At 39.3% G+C, this 16,256-nt stretch overlaps 1 protein-coding gene and 1 long non-coding RNA gene across 2 annotated transcripts; one reads left to right on the forward strand and one right to left on the reverse strand.

Moving 5' to 3' along the window:
- The first annotated feature begins 768 nt into the window (after positions 1-768).
- Positions 769-1,754, forward strand: LOC117807176. Its single transcript, XR_004629923.1, has 3 exons — positions 769-904; positions 1,121-1,180; positions 1,497-1,754. It is a non-coding gene; the product is annotated as an uncharacterized LOC117807176 (long non-coding RNA).
- A 9,886-nt stretch (positions 1,755-11,640) lies between these two features.
- Positions 11,641-15,284, reverse strand: LOC117829272. The gene is made up of 4 exons (XM_034706904.1): positions 14,229-15,284; positions 13,969-14,124; positions 13,457-13,549; positions 11,641-12,993 (listed from the first exon to the last, which is right to left on the reverse strand). The coding sequence occupies exons 1-4, from the start codon at positions 15,282-15,284 to the stop codon at positions 12,685-12,687; spliced, it is 1,614 nt and encodes a 537-aa protein (XP_034562795.1). The 3' UTR covers positions 11,641-12,684.
- Positions 15,285-16,256: the final 972 nt, after the last annotated feature.

Below are 16,256 nucleotides of genomic sequence, written 5' to 3' on the forward strand. Positions count from 1 at the left end.
CGATTCAGTCCAAACCAAGGGCAATCTATAGCAGACATATTGACGATTACAGGTTATAAACGGATATGCCTCCTCAGTAAAACTGTGGGCGTGGCAGTTGTCGAGGCGGAGAATCAAACGAACATACAGCTCTGAATGTGAAAAACGGGGCCAAAATAGGGGTGCATACTTTTGAGAGCTACTCCTAGAGTTTTTCTCCAATTCAGTCCAAACTAGGCACATTCTACAGTAAACCCATTGACGATTAACACAAAGTAAAGGCATTCCGTTCAGACCAAAGATGTGGGCGTGGCGAATTTTTGGGCGGGCCATAAAAAAAACCCCTCCAAAAATGGATTTTTGTGACTTTAATATGCACGTAATTTCACCTCATCCAAGACACTCGTCAGTCCAGGGAAAAATTGCAACATTTTATGGGTTTGGCCAAAAAAGTCGAAAAAATGTGCTCACTAGCGCCCCCTACAGTTTTCAAAAACCCCTCCCCATAGGGGTTATTTTGAGCTACATGCGTGAAAAATTTTATGCATATTCAGGACATCAGGACGCACAAAAAAGCCTCTTGCACCCATATCCCAAACTCAACAGGAAGAGCGCCACCTAGCTTTGAACATAAAAAACGCAGCCAAAATAAGGGTGCATACTTTTGAGAGCTGCTGCTAGAGTTTTTCTCCCATTCAGTCCAAATTGTGGGCGTGGCATGTGTTGAGGCGGAGCATCAAAATGCAAATGAGAAACAAGCCCTGCAGAACTCATTTAAACAGCAAGAAAGGAGATCCAGCACCAAAAATCTGTTGTGATGAGTCAAGCTGCACATCTGGAAATTAAGGACAACACCATCCAGGAGTTACAGGACAAAACAAAATGGAGGAAACTAAAATGCTTGTCCAAGCATTTGCTGAAGGAAGTAAGTACTTTCATTATCCTTGTTTAAAGTATTCATGTAGTTACTAATTAATGCTTAAACAATACATGAACAAACTTTGGTATTATTAAACTATTCCTACGACTTGAACAAAGCAGTGTGACAACACAACAATAACGACACAATTGAACAAACAATGTACACTTTCCATGCAAAACATCATTGCCCAATGAATCTTTTTATGTTTCACCTCTTCAGTGGATGCAGACTGGATTAATGACCAAGAAGGACAAGCAGGTCCATCTGACAGTGCACATGGTACTTTCCTACAAATTTAATTCATATACCAATTTGTGATTCTAGTGTTTTCTTATGACACATTATAATATAAATGTAAGGTAGTAGCCGAAAAAGGCCACCAGGTGTCCCTGTTGAGCTGTTTATCACAGCCAGATTGAGCAATTCCTGCTGTTTAGCTTTCTGTTTTGCTCCTCCTGTGACATTGTAGTTCAAAGACTGCTGGATTTTGGAGCAGACGTGATGTTTGGTTTTGGAGACGTTACTTTTGTGCTTAGGAAATTATAATATACAAGTTATCCTGATAATATGTCTATTTGCTTTTCCCACCGACAAGGTCACTCACCATGAGGCCACCTGATCAGATGCCAGCACCTTGCTGATGAACCACTTCCCAGATCAAAATGTACAAATACTGTTGTGTATAAGCTGTTTCTTAATTGTTGGTAATATATTATTTCTTGGACATGTTAATTACTGTTATTAATGTGTTATATTGTTTTTTTGGGCTACATTTTTTATATATATATTTAAAATGCTCTTATTTGTATTTCCTTTGAGTTCTATTTAAAATTGGTAATAAATGTCTGCTTTCTAAAAATCTGTCTGTTTCATATCATCTCTGACTGAACCATATTAATACATAAATATAAATCAAAGAAATGTTTTTTTAAGACTTTCAAATGCCCAAATCTCCAAAAATCATCAGGCAGTGGCCAGAACAGGCAATGCTGACTTTCAGACAGCGCATCAACACATACAGATTTCAATGTGAAAATGTAAAAATGATTAAAGGAATTCTGTTCAGACTGAAATTGTGGGCGTGGGACACTGTCAAGTTTGGAGGATTTCTTGTCAATCTGCCAGAAACTTGGAACATTTGCACCACCTAAGCCAGCGTATACTCTCCGATCATGCTTTCGCATCACATGGGAACTAATATCAGGCGGCTCGCGTAGGCGGCGGCGGCTCGCGTAGGCGGCGATGGCTCGCGTAGGCGGCGGCTGCAGGTGTGCGAGGGCCCGTTCATCGCCGCTTGCGGCTTTAATTGTACATTATTTTCCTGTTTCCCGTAAAAATAGTGTCTCATTTAGCCTATTTTGATATAAATACAGACTTATTTAATGTAATTCTGAGAACAGCTCTTGAAGTGTTAAATCTCCTTAAAGTGGTAATTAAATCTCCCCTGGTAATTAAAGGTGGACTCTCCCATTTAGCGGGAGCTGTGGAGCAGACGTACCTCAGCTGGTCTTTAAATCTTTCTACGTTCATGGTAGCTCAAAATGTCAGGAAATAAAACTTCAGTTGATCCTAAAACTAGTGATGAAGATGAGGAGCAGCTTCATGAAGAGGACTGTGAGATCAAGGATTACCGGACCACACAAAAACTGTACGGGGCCAAAAGAACGAGCAGGGATACCCAAAGCTGTCTGAAGCCTCAAAAACAATCCACAACATCCCATCCACCTCCACACCATCAGAGAGGATATTCTCAAAGACAGGATTTACAGTCAACAAAGACAGGAGCGCACTTCTGCCCGTACACACGATGGTTTTCCTCACGTACAATTTGAAAAGACTCAAGCGGACAAAGACGAGATGAAAGACTGTTTTAAAAGGTTCTGTTAAGAGATTTAAAAACCCTTTAGCTGGTTCAGGTTTGATTTTGAACATTATACAAATGTTTAGCCTTAAGTTGGACAAACTACCCTCTGCAGTGCTGCTCTCCTCTGTGTGAACACTGTTTAAATATCTCCTGATTCCTTATTCTATAGTGGAGCGTTGTTCCATGTTTAATGGATGGTGGTCTTATTTGAGTTTTCTCTCCTTCATCACCTCGTTGTTTTTGTAATATAGATTTAAAAAATCTAAGTTTTATACTTATAATATTCTGTTGTCCCTTTTACTTTAAGCTACGAGTCTCTTAATTGTAAAGGGTTATGTGTAATATTGTCATGCGGTCACCATCATGCAGACTTTGGGTCAATAAGGAAAAACAACAAACATTCCACTATTCATCCACTATGGGCAAAATCTGATGAATCAGATTCCACTAAGCAAATCCTTAGTCGGGCTCACCCCTAATAACAACATCATCATCATCATCATTTTACTTTATGTTATTTTGCCAACATGTTTGGTCTTAACACAACAAAAGGCAAATAACAATTTGAACCAACTATCTAAGATGACCAGCCAAAGGTAAGAGAGTAAGACAAGTAACACAAGAAAAAGTTGATATATAGAAAGAGTTAATACACGGATAGCAGGGCAAATAGTCTGGATTTTTATACAAGAGAATCTGACATTTAAAGTTAATTAAAGTGTATACTCTTCATGGTTCTTTTTGTAACTTTTTAACTCTTTCTCTTTTCATAGAAAGTTTTATTGTCATTTAAAATCAGAAGTTTTATTTAGAAAGTAATTTTAGTTTTTTTTTTGTTCATTGTTTTCTGCCGTTTTATAAGTTACAGCATGGCTGTAGGCAACATGTGGGGCCTAAGTGCTGTGTGACTGCATGGCTGGATGGAGTTTTATGCAGTGTTGAGAGCAGTCAGGCTGTGAGAGAAGCAGCACTGCAGCTTTCCACTTTACAAGCTCAGAAGCGCTGGCTCTGTTCACAGCTTCAGCACTTATCTCCCCTGAGCAGGTGTGTGTGTTTGTGTGCAGGTGTGTGTGTGAGGGAAAGAGAGCAAGTATTTATCTCATTTGTTTTCCTCAACATTCTGGATGTTTATGAATTTGGAAGTGTGTGTGTGTGTGTGTGTGCATTTTGGGTGTGTGTATATGAGTGTTCAGGGTGTGTGTTATGTCCTTGCTGGTGCTTATGTTATGGAGTTTGCAAATTAGTGCACACTGTTTTTCACATTTCTAAAGGTGCACATTTAAGATAAGATAAGATAAGATAAGATAAGATAAGATAAGATAAGATATTACTTTATTGATCCCCCGGGGGGGAAATTCAGTTGTTACAGCAACCCAGACATAAGTACAATCAAGAAAGAAGTTTCAATAAGTACATAATAAGTACAAAACAAGTACAAAATAAAAATAAAACAAAAATAAAACAAAATAACATAAAATAAAATAAAAAATAAAATAAAAATAAAAATAAGTACAATAAAATAGATAAATAAAGCTAGAGTACAATTTAGATATATACAATGTTACAAATGGATTTAAAATTAAATAGCAGTAATTACAGGCAGTATTAAAAAATGTTTCAGAAAGTGACAGGTTGACATGGTGTGATTATGGTTGGTAATGACAAATTAAGCAATAAATAGAAGAATATTTGTATGTAATATGACCATGGGTTGTACTTAGAATAGTAATGTAATTTAACAAAATGTAATATAGCTAGATAATTATATAATACAGTATATTATACATTATAATGCCAGCTGCAGTCAAGAGAGAGTTCAGGATGGGATGATGGAGTGTGACAGACAGAGCAGGGATGTTATGGATCTGTTCGTGGGGGGGGGTCAGCATGGTGCAGTCTGTGGCCTCCATTACTGTTCACTGATTGCACACATTTCACATGGCTTGATGTGTGGTTGATTGCATTTATGTTTAAAAAATTAAAGACTGTGTACATACAGGGTTCAAGTTTGTGTACCAATCACAGAGGAAGTTTAAGAAGCTAAGGCAGGAGGTGCAATAAAAAAGAGGCTGAAAGTTGCTTTAAAAAACCTTTCATCTCCTTTTTTCTCAATAAAACTCCTTGCAATTTACTTTATTAACTTAAGTGTGACACCAAACAAGAGGGTCTCCACAACAACTTGCTGATAGTTGAGTCACAGAAAACTCACAGTGCCAATAATGTAGGTTACTGCATTCTCCCAACTACACAGCTATACCATTCCTTTCCATATAGGTTGGGAGCCAGGTCCAGCCCTCAGGATGTCTTTTGCTACCTTTTTTCACTGGTATTTCCAGTTACCCTACACCTTGGGTCATCTCAGTTTGTTTTTCTTTGTATCTGCATTAGGGAAATAACAATAATGTCAGTTTCACTGGGGGAAAAAAAGTGCCACACAAAGTATGAAATGATAGTTCTTCTGGGTAATAAGTGTATTTTGGATTCAGCCCCAGTGGAGCAGAGCAAAGGGAAGTGAGAACTACAGAGACCATTGTCCCATGCATGCCCGTCATCCTTTGCGCTCTGCTAACTACCTCAGCAGTGGAAATGGGTGGAACCAGCATTCGTAGTGAGGGAAACCAGAAAAGTGATTATGAGACGCTTTTTAATCTGACATGTGGCAGCATTTCAGTTTCCCTGTGTCAAGAAATGAGAAAGGAGCAAAGGTGACACACAATAAAAAACAATACGCAGACACTGCTTTGACCTACATGTCGAAGAATTTAAGTAATATGAGAAGCCACTTGGCAAATTGCCACCCTAAATAGATTTGAGAAGATGCATGTGAAACAAAACCTAGCAAGGTCAAAAGACCCTAAAGCAGGGGTGTCAAACTCATTTCAGTTCAGGGGCCACATACAGCCCAATTTGATCTCAAGTGGACCGGACCAGTAAAATCATGACATAATAACCTATAAACAACATCAACTCTAAAGTATTCCCTTTTGTTTTCGTGCAAACAAGTACATTCTGAAAATATTCACATTTAATGAACAATCTTTCTACAAAAACAGCTGTTATGTTTTTCGCCATGATGAGTCTCATTGTGAGGCAGAATATGATATTCTTTAAAGGTGACATATCACGCTTTTTTCATCAATATATATTGGTCTAAGAGGTCCCCAAAACATGTCTTTAAAGTTTATGCTCAAAAAAACACTTTGAAATCAGATTTTGGTCTGCCTGAAAATCCCTCTTCTTCAGTCCTCCTCAGAACACTCTGTTTTCTCTCTGACCACGCCCCCTCAGGAAGTGGATGTGCCCTCGGCTCTCCAGCACGTTGATCTAATGTTTACATGTTGGCTGAATATACACGGCTGCTCAGAGATCACATTACTTCAACCCTCTGAATCTGATCCAGAATCTGATCCTGACGGAGAGGCGCCTGTAGCAGGATCACAGATCACAGATTCTGTGTTTCTTGTTGTTTTATTTGTCAGTATGTCGACGTGTGTCTTGGTACACAGCTACAGCTACGCTATGCTAACTAGCGCTAGCACTTATCAATGATAAATACAAATCATCCACTAGATCTTCAAATCTGCAGACGTGGGGAGTAAAACCGACCTTTGTGTTTATTAAGACAGCCTACAACTAGCATGCCTCCCTCCTAAGCTCCTTGTTACCACACATTTGTGCAGGTAATGAAAAACAGAGGAGGGATTCAGTATTATTTTATACAGTCTATGGGCTGAACAAGCTCCGAGCTCTGACTTCGAGTTACAGACCGGATATTGTTGTTGTGTAACAAAAACACTGAAGTCTGAAACAGCTGGTTTCACACACATTTACAGAAAGGTGTAGAAATCAAAACAGGGGCAGAATGGATTTTTTTCATTCTCGGGGGGTTTGTAGACATGCCAGGGACACATAATTCAGGTAGAGAACCATTAAAAAGTCGATTTTGCATGATATGTCACCTTTAAGCCCTGAAACCTACTGCAGACACACCAAGCACACAGGTTACCCATTCACCTGACACACAGAGTGTGATGTTTACAGAAAAAGAACAGAGATTATAATGATGATGAGGTAAAGTTGACTATTATGGACCCCTCAGCTCCAGCATAAACAGATTGCGTGCTGGACAGTGCTGTATGCAGGGGTCTAGTGCTAGTGTTAGTAGTGAAGGAGCTCACCTATGACGCACCCACATGCATGGTAAGCACGTGCACGATATGAGGCTCCTTTCGAAAATAGTGGATCCACCGCTTCTACATATACGTAAACTTTAGTGTTGATTGGATCTTGAAGTGCTCCAAAAAGTCAATGAAATTCAACCAGATTATGCAAACTGGAAACATTATTTTCCCCCCTCATGGAAAAAAGTCCTGGAGTGCTGTACAGGTGCACTCTGTCAGCCGTTTGATTGTACGTGCCCCCTAGAGGACAAATTTGAAACAGTAGTTACTTTTATTGAAAAATTGAAGTAAATGTCTTCTCTGTAAACTTTCACTTTGCGTAGTCATCCATTGGAGCCTCTGGCGGGGCAGTTTTACTCGGGCGTATGTTTGACACCCATGTACTAAAGGAAGCGTTTACAGCCTCATCTCCCTGTAACAGAGCAAGAGCTCACAGGATGATCACAAGATGTATCGCTGAATATATAGACCTTTTCTGTAATCAACAATAAAGGATTCAAAATGTAAGTTATCACACTGGAGCCAAAGTATAAATATTGACTTGATACGGAGGTATTATTGTATATTGATCATTTAACATTGTTATTTCACTCATTTATAATGCTGTAGAACAGCCCCCTAGGAAAAATGGATCCCATAGATACCCACTTCATGTCTGTCAGTCAGCTATTTGGAGGAAAAGGAACTGTCAAAAGAAAGACCCCGGTTTATGGTAAACTAAAGCCACAATTCATTTTTCCTTTCAATCACATGTGAGGGCCATGCAGGTTATGAATGAATGAATGAATGAATAGGAAGAAGACGCCAACACCTCAGACCGAGATGGAGACTGAGAAGCGCACAGGGCAGGAAGGAGACCGGAGCGCAGAAAAAATTACTCGTCTCTCTGAACAGCCTTGTTGTCTGATATGTTTAATGAGAGCCTTGGTTTTAGTAAGGTTAGTACAGTCATGGCCAAAAGTTTTGAGAATGACACAAATATTACATTTCCACAAAGTCTGCTGCTTCAGGGTTTTTAGGTGTTTTTGTCAGATGTTTCTATGGTATAATGAAATACAATTAGAAGCATTTCATAAGTATCAAAAGCTTTTATTGAGAATTACACAGAATTCATGCAATAAGTCAATATTTGCAGTGTTGACCCTTCTTTTTCAAGACCTCTGCAATTCTCCCTGGCATGCTGTCAATCAACTTCTGAACCAAATCCTGACTGATGGCGGTCCATTCTTACATAATCAATGCTTGGAGTTTGTCAGAATTTGTGGGTTTTTGATTGTCCACCCGCCTCTTGAGGATTGACCACAAGTTCTCTATGGGATTAAGATCTGGGGAGTTTCCTGGCCAAGGGCCCAAAATCTTAATGTTTTGTTCCCCGAGCCATTTTGTTATGACTTTTGCTTTGTGGCAAGGTGCTCCATCATGCTGGAAAAGGCATTCTTCATCACCAAACTGCCCTTGGATGGTTGGGAGAAGTTGCTCTGGGAGGACGTTCTGGTACCATTCTTTATTCATGGCTGTGTTTTTAGGCAAGATTGTGAGAGAGCCCACTCCCTTGACCGAAAAGCAACCCCACACATGAATGGTCTCAGGATGCTCCACTGTTGGCAAGAGACAGGACTGATGGTAGCGCTCACCTCGTCTTCTCCGAACAAGCCTTCCTCCAGATGCCCCAAACAATGGGAAAGGGGATTCATCAGAGAAAATGACTTTACCCCAGTCCTCAGCAGTCCAGTCCCTGTACCTTCTGCAGAATATCAGTCTGTCCCTGATGTTTTTACTGGAGAGAAGTGGCTTCTTTGCTGACCTCCTTGACACCAGGCCTTCCTCCAAAAGTCTTCGCCTCACTGTGCGTGCAGATGCACTCACACCTGCCTGCTGCCATTCCTGAGCAAGCTCTGCACTGGTGGTGGCCCGATCCCGCAGCTGTAACACCTTCAGGAGACGGTCCTGGAGCTTGCTGGACTTTCTTGGGCGCCCTGGAGCCAGTTTGGCAACAATTGAACCTCTCTCCTTGAGTTCTTGACGGTTGACTGAGGTGTAATCTTACTCGCTGCTATAAACTTCCCTGTTTGGCCCTTTTTGTGCAATGCAACGATGGCTGCACGTGTTTCCTTGCAGGTAACCATGGCTAACAGATGAGGAACAATGGTGTCATGCACCATCTTCCTTTTAAAGTGTCCAGTCACTCAATCATGACAGATTGATCGCCAGCCTTGTCCTCATAAACATCCACACCTGTGTTAATGTGTGTGACACCTGTGTGTCATTGAAATGATGTTAGCTGGTCCTTTTGTGGCAGGGCTGAAATGCAGTGGAAATGTGTTTTTGGTGATAAAGTTCATTTTCAAGGCAAAGAGGGACTTTGCAATTAATTTCAGTTGAGCTGATCACTCCTCATAACATTCTGGAGTATATGCAAATTGCCATTATAAAAACTGAAACAGCAGACTTTGTGAAAATTAATAGTTGTGTCATTCTCAAAACTTTTGGCCATGACTGTACACAGTCAGAGCCATGGTAGGGGAGACTGGGGACATTTTTGACATTTCTGTCTATAACTTTGAGCTCTTTTAACCCAGTGTGTTCAAACTGCTATTCAAACTAGCCTCAAGTGTCTGCTAATGAATGGCCAAGAAAATGCCTGTGCAACACAAACAGAAAATGCATGGCTTAATCTCAAATCCAAGGAGTGAAATGTTACAACTGTCCCCGGTCTCCCTACTAATAATTGGCATAACAATTTCTTTCGGTGTTTCGGTTTTCGGTTTCCAGCCTTGGTTTCCTCATTTTCGGTTTTCGGTTTTGGTTTCGGCCAAGAATTTTCATTTCGGTGCATCCCTAAAAAATACAGTTTGGTGTCAACCCCATTGACAGTTTTAATTCCGTCAGTATTCTGGTTGTTTTCTCAAAGAGGCTTTGCAGAAGGCCAATTATTAAAAAGAACCTCTTACAAACTCACTTTCAAAAGACAAGAAAGGTAAGCATTATACACCATTATTGAACAAGAGTTTTGTATCTATAATTCAAAAGCATCCTCTATTCTCTCTGTCTCTGCGGGGGCACCATTTCAATGATTTAATCTTGAAAAGAAAGATTAAAAAAACCTTGGTCAATCAGGAAAGTAAAAATGAAATGTGTTGCAGGCAGGTTAAAGGCACTTTCATGCTCAGGAAAATAATGACAGGCCCTGAAAGAAAGGCATATAAAGAAAATAAAACAATAGTTACTTGATAACAATGAGGCTTGTGGGAGAGCGGTAACAAAGACAAAGAAATCGCATGTGTGTTGGTGTGTGTGTGTGTGTGTTGGTGTGAGTATGTGTGTGTGTGTGTGTGTGTGTGTGTGTGTGTGTGTGTGTGTGTGTGTGTGTGTGTGCTTGTAAGATAGAGAGAGGCAGTGAAAGTAGAATAAGAGTTTCTTTAAAGCGTTGTTGATTTAATACAACATGTTCATCTCTTTCAAGCTCTCCTGGATATCTCAAATAATGGGTGCAAGCTTGTCACAAAATAAAATACTGGGCAATATCGAGCAATTAAATACAACGATACAGAAAACTTGCTTAATTAAATACAATAAGTCATATTTTGCATGTGACTACATAAATGTTAGCAGAATAAAAGGGCTATGTGAAGGTAAAAAGCAGTAGATATTTTTGGACAACAAGCAGTGAGACTACTTCATGCAGTGGACACAGATAAATTATTCTTTGTGCATTGTAGCAGAGCAAAAAAGACAAAAAAAGATCTTGAGAAATTTGCTTCTTGTTGTAAAATGCCACGATATTGCCATGGTTTAATGAAATGACCTTCCTTCAAAATACCATTGTAGCAAAAGTGCTTCTAACACCATAGATATGATCAGTAGAAATAGTCCCTTGTTGTGCCAAAATACAGCAGGGAGAGTGTCTGTGATTCAACATGGTGATGATCAAAGAAAGAGCAGCAGCAGAACAAGTAAGAACAAAGGGGTCAATCTGAGAAATTCAGTATTATTTTCCAATTTTGTCACTGTATGTTCACTCAAAAAAATGACTCATTGGACGAACTCAATTTTATTGAGGGCAGGATTTCCATCCAATCAATATATGTAGCCCCAACTCAAACTTGGTATATCCATGCAATACAATAAAAATGAATTAGTACAACTCATTTTTAACAAATAAAGCCAAAATGAAATTATTGAATAAACTAAGAGTTATTTATTTACATTTGCCCAACTCATTTTTAACAAATAAAGCCAAAATGAAATTATTGAATAAACTAAGAGTTATTTATTTACATTTGCCCAACTCATTTTTTAACAAATACAGCCAAGATGATATTATTGTAGTTACTAAAAGAAAATTATTTACCTTTGTCCAACTCAAACCAATGGAATGAATTATATATTAAGCAAGATAAAAAAATCACCTTAGATCCCCAAAAAAACACAAAAGACATTACCTGGTTGGTATTTTTAATGGAGGACAGTAAATCCTCAATTCAACAATCATGAATGAATACAGCCAAGATGTCAACTTAACATGTAAACAAACACCAAGATGTCAATTTAACATGAAAACAAACACCAATGTTAATTTCACATGAAAACAAACACCAAGGTGTTAATTTTACATGAAAACAAACACCAAGATGTTAATTTTACATGAAAACAAACACCAAGATGTAAATTTTACATGAAAACAAACACCAAGATGTCAATTGTACATGAAAACAAACACCAAGATGTTAATTTACCATGAAAACAAACACCAAGATGTCAATTTTACATAATATCAAAGTCCTCCAAAACTCAATTTTACGTGAAACCAAACACAAAGATGTCCCACTTACTTGAATACAAAACACAATGAACTCAGTTTTACTTGAATACAAACACCAAGACCTTTTGTTAAAGAACAATTCAAAAGGGAGCGTTTGCTTGAAATGATTCTCCTATAACTGCTCTGTAACTGGGGGAAAAAGAACACCCAGCTATCCTATTTCCCCCAGTGCCACAAAGACACACACAGAGGAAACTGCAAAAACATATTTGATTCCTGCATAAGTGTAGTATTGCCATTAGCTTTAAAGCTGCTAGTATTAAAGAAAAAAAAAGCAGCAAATGCAAAATTCCCTTGGACCACGTTTTGGCAACAAACAACAAAAACATTTTCTTTTTGAAACTAAACATTCACACACCAAGACTCTGATTTTTTTTTATAAGAACATGTCCTTTAAATGTAATTAAATATGTAAAACAACAACATGAAAACAGTACTAGCCATTCACGATCAAAGAAAACTCCAATATATTGAACCGTGTTCAAGTCCATTTCATCCTGAGTTGAGTGATGAAATTAGACAGGGAGGAGAGGAATGGAGGTGCTAGTTGACTCAAGATGAATGGCCGCTTGAGAAGTCACACTCAGAGTTAGGATGGGGAGGTAAAGTGGGCAAACTTTGTCCATCCAATCTTAAACCCCCATCAGTGTTCATTAGGGAGGAGCAATTACATAATGTCTCTCTCCACTCCCCGTGGCTGCATATATGTTCATCGTGTTATTCATCAGTTCAGTAAACAGCCCCTTGCCTGCTTCTGTGAAACCTGGTCAATTCTGAGTTTCAAAATGTCAAGGGAAACACAAATGTAGGTTATGGATTGTCATTGACTGGTCTGAAAATGAAGGCAAAAAACCCCCCACCAAAAATACTCCCAAAAGATCTGTTAAGGAAACAAGTGTCAACAAGTCTTCACCTCTCATGCAAACAACTTGAGTTTCAGCTGCTGTATCTTTGTGTTCAGCTTGTGCCCATCCAGGTTCATTAGGATCTTTTGGACAAACTCAAAAGTGTACTTGAGGTTGTCTGGAAAGCTCAGATCAAGGGCATAAATGAGCCCAAACATCATTATGACCCCCATGATGACACTGTCAACGTTGCTCAGGACTTTGATGCCTTCGATCACAATTCCCACATCCTCTGGCTCGCCATCGCCATCTTGACGGATTATGTATATCCCCATGACTGTGAGGGCGATGTCCCTTTCTGCATCCTCAGTGGTGGAGGCCTAAAAAACAACACAAACACAGAACACTTGTGTTAAGTAAAATGCTAAACACAACAAGCAGAAAATGAATTGTTTTGTGGCCTGCATCTGTAATGCGTTTCATATGAATTTGCAGTGTTTCCTAAATGCTGCATGTGAAGTGAAATAGATTATATCTCATGGGTTCAACGTGATTAAAAAGTGAAAAAAATGTTTTCAAATTGGTGCAGTAAATTACTTCAGCCAGCAGCCATGAACATGCAACTGCAACTGCTGCAATATGATCCTTTAGACAACCACATCCCTATAGAGACGGACCTGTAGGATGCTTCTTTGTTGAGCCAGAGATAGTTTTACTCCAAAGAGTCTCAGCCTGTTTGCCACTGCCATTTAAGGGGATCTACTAAACCAAATCTAAAACTTCTTGCACCTATCAGTAATTTCAAACTCAAAAAAAGAAAAAAGAAAACTGGTATTAACTTACCAGATATTCCTTGAAGAAGGTGTCAGGATCTTCATTGAGGTAGATAACAAGGCTTCTCAGGGTGCACTCCCTCCTGATGTCGATGTCGTCACACTAAAGCATGGGTGAAAAATCAACACAGAATTTAGCTAAATATGGGTGCAACAGTGGCACAGGGAGGGGAGCAAGTTGACTAGGGGTGTAACAAGGGGTGTCTTTGAATCGATACATCAAAGACGGATCATACCACTAGATCGATCCAAAATCTAATTCATTTTGAGACCAGAAACTGTAAATAATAAAGAATAAATAATAAAAACTTGTTAAAACTTTTACCCCTAATGAAGACTAGAGCATTGAATCTTCAAGGCATTACTGAGCAGGGCACGTACCCCTTAATGCCCCGAATGAGCTGGTAGTTGCCTTGCACACCAGTGAAGTAGGTCAATGAATTGGAAACACTGTCAAGTATTTTGGAAAAGGCTCAGGCTATTTACCATATAGACAAAACTGTAATATGCATTTCTACTAACCAAATCTATTTTTGCCAGGACATCTTTGATTCTTCGCCCCTTCACTCCTCCTTTGCTTTTGAAGATCTGCATCAGCTTGTGTGAAAAGTGGTCCAGCTGCGACATGAACTTTGACTGCAGTGGTTTCGTGGTGATCCGCAAGAACTCTGCATTAATCTGAAAAATGAGAAAAATAAATAGTTTAGACAAATTAAAAATTGCCATTGTCAAACAATAAATCATCAAGAAGAACAAATATCAATACATACAAATTAACTTACTTCACTCTGCTGGAACAGAGCAGGCCATCTGTTTTTGAACTCCTCGATCATGGGCCTCTGCTCTACAACCTCTCGTCTTCTGTGGGAGAAGGTTATTTCCATTTTCGCTTTAATCACAACTTCATTGTCACGCTTCTTTATTTCTGACAACAAAGCAATTCTCTCGCTTTCCAAGCTTTCTGTGGTTTCGCCTTTTGGGTGCAGTGGTATATAGTAAACTTCTGCCTTTCTGGCTTTCTTGATGTTGGCTGCAGCTTTGCCTTGGCCTTCACGTTTGTGCTTCAAGGAGTTCACACAGATTTCAGGATGTCCGAGTCGCCCCAGCTTTGTGCGATAGTTTTGCATTTTATACTTCAGTGACTGTTTCCATCCCCAAAATCCTGTCTTGGATCCAAGCTGCCCCAAACAAGGATGAGCTCTCGTCAATGCTGCTGCTACCTCTTCACACTGATAGTCTTTTGGATATTTTGTGTATTTCAACATTTCTTGGGCTAGGCCATCGAGAATGACTCCTTTTAACTTTGGGCCAGGGTTGAAGTATGTTCCATTTGTCTCAAACTCTTTAGTCTTGTCTTGTAGCTGAAACTCTGCATCATAGGTGAATTTGGGGACCACAAAAACCTTGGGCCACGAAGACAATTTCGAGGGCTGAGTTCCCGGGGATGAATGTGGGGTTGATGTGAACAGTGTATCATCACTGCAGGATGAGGCTATTGACGAAGCAGAAGTTTCAGGATCTGGGCAAGTGGTACTTGAGTGCTCACCAGATGAGTCTACTGTATACAAAGTGATGCAGGGCTCCACAGGGGAAAAAACAGGAATGTATACTACTTTCAGTGTGCTTTTGTTTTTAATCTCAGACACTGAAGTTAAGTTCATGAACTCGTTAAAGTCATTATCCATATACTGCAACCTGAAGTCCTCTTTGAATTGAAAGAATGTCTTTACTAATGAATGCAGTTCTTCCACTGTTGCTGGAATTCCAGAATTGAGGGTCAGTTTTCTTGAGTCAGACTCGTCACTAAAGATGATCCGCAGAACAGCTGGGCTCGCCATTATGGAACACCATTAATCTAATCTTGAGGAGGCACACAGGAAAATGGTAGAAGAAAGCAATGCATTAGGGTTATGTTTGAGATTAAAATAACAAGATTTTCAAGATGCTCAAGAACACCTTTATGAGCGAGCAATTGTTGCAAAGATTGTAATATAGGGATGTATTGAAATGTTCTATTCTTCTGGGCATCTAGTATGTATTCAACTGGCTCTACAACACCAAAGTGAGAGGTATAGTACTGTTTATATGCAGTGGCAAGGGGGCCATCCTTTGCAATAGCAATGCCCAACGGGTTAGATTGGCATACGACAGTGGACAGCTCATCAGCTAATGACTCTTGAACTTGTAGTTTGTGACTCTGAAATAGATCAGAAACTATAGCTTTTGTGACAGGCAAAGATGCTGTACTTACTATGTAGTGAAGTTCAGATAGAACCTCATCAATAACTGCCTTTGGAACGTGAATAATATTTTCTAACTTCAATAAAATGCAAGCAATTTTCTGTTCAATAGATATTTGCAGGTTTAATTCTGCAGCATCATCACAACTCAGTGTTTCAAATTCATGAACTGTGTCCACAGACTCTATTGGCCAATCTTGAGAATTGTCTGACTGATGCAAGTGACCTCTTGTACTGACAACATTAGCTTTAAAATCTTTCAATGAATGTTGGTTGTGTTTCCTGTTTTTGTGTGTGTTGAATGTGCTGTAAACATTAGATTTAAATGAGCATCCTAGAAACATAGATGGAACCGTTTCATTATACCTCAGATGCCGATTTATGTGTTGAAAATAATCTCTATCGGTTGTTAGGTCTTTGCATGAGCACACGTGACACTGGAATGCAGCTACTTCTACTGATTTGGAGTTTGCTGTTTACCATGACTTTTGTATGTGTGATTTAGTAGCTTACTCCACGTACTAAAAGTGCATGGGCAAGACATAACCAAGATCAAGTCATGAAATTATT

This window comes from Notolabrus celidotus, chromosome 2, assembly GCF_009762535.1.
Source record: "Notolabrus celidotus isolate fNotCel1 chromosome 2, fNotCel1.pri, whole genome shotgun sequence".
Taxonomy (NCBI): domain Eukaryota; kingdom Metazoa; phylum Chordata; class Actinopteri; order Labriformes; family Labridae; genus Notolabrus; species Notolabrus celidotus.

Excerpts from the sequence above, each read along its gene's own strand:
- LOC117829272 (XM_034706904.1), bottom strand. The coding sequence starts at position 15,284 with ATGGCGAGCCCAGCTGTTCTGCGGATCATCTTTAGTGACGAGTCTGAC. Across the intron at positions 13,550-13,968 it reads TCCTGGCAAAAATAGATTTG|TGTGACGACATCGACATCAG; the intron begins GTTAGTAGAAAT and ends CCCATGCTTTAG. Across the intron at positions 12,994-13,456 it reads CCTTCTTCAAGGAATATCTG|GCCTCCACCACTGAGGATGC; the intron begins GTAAGTTAATAC and ends GTTGTTTTTTAG.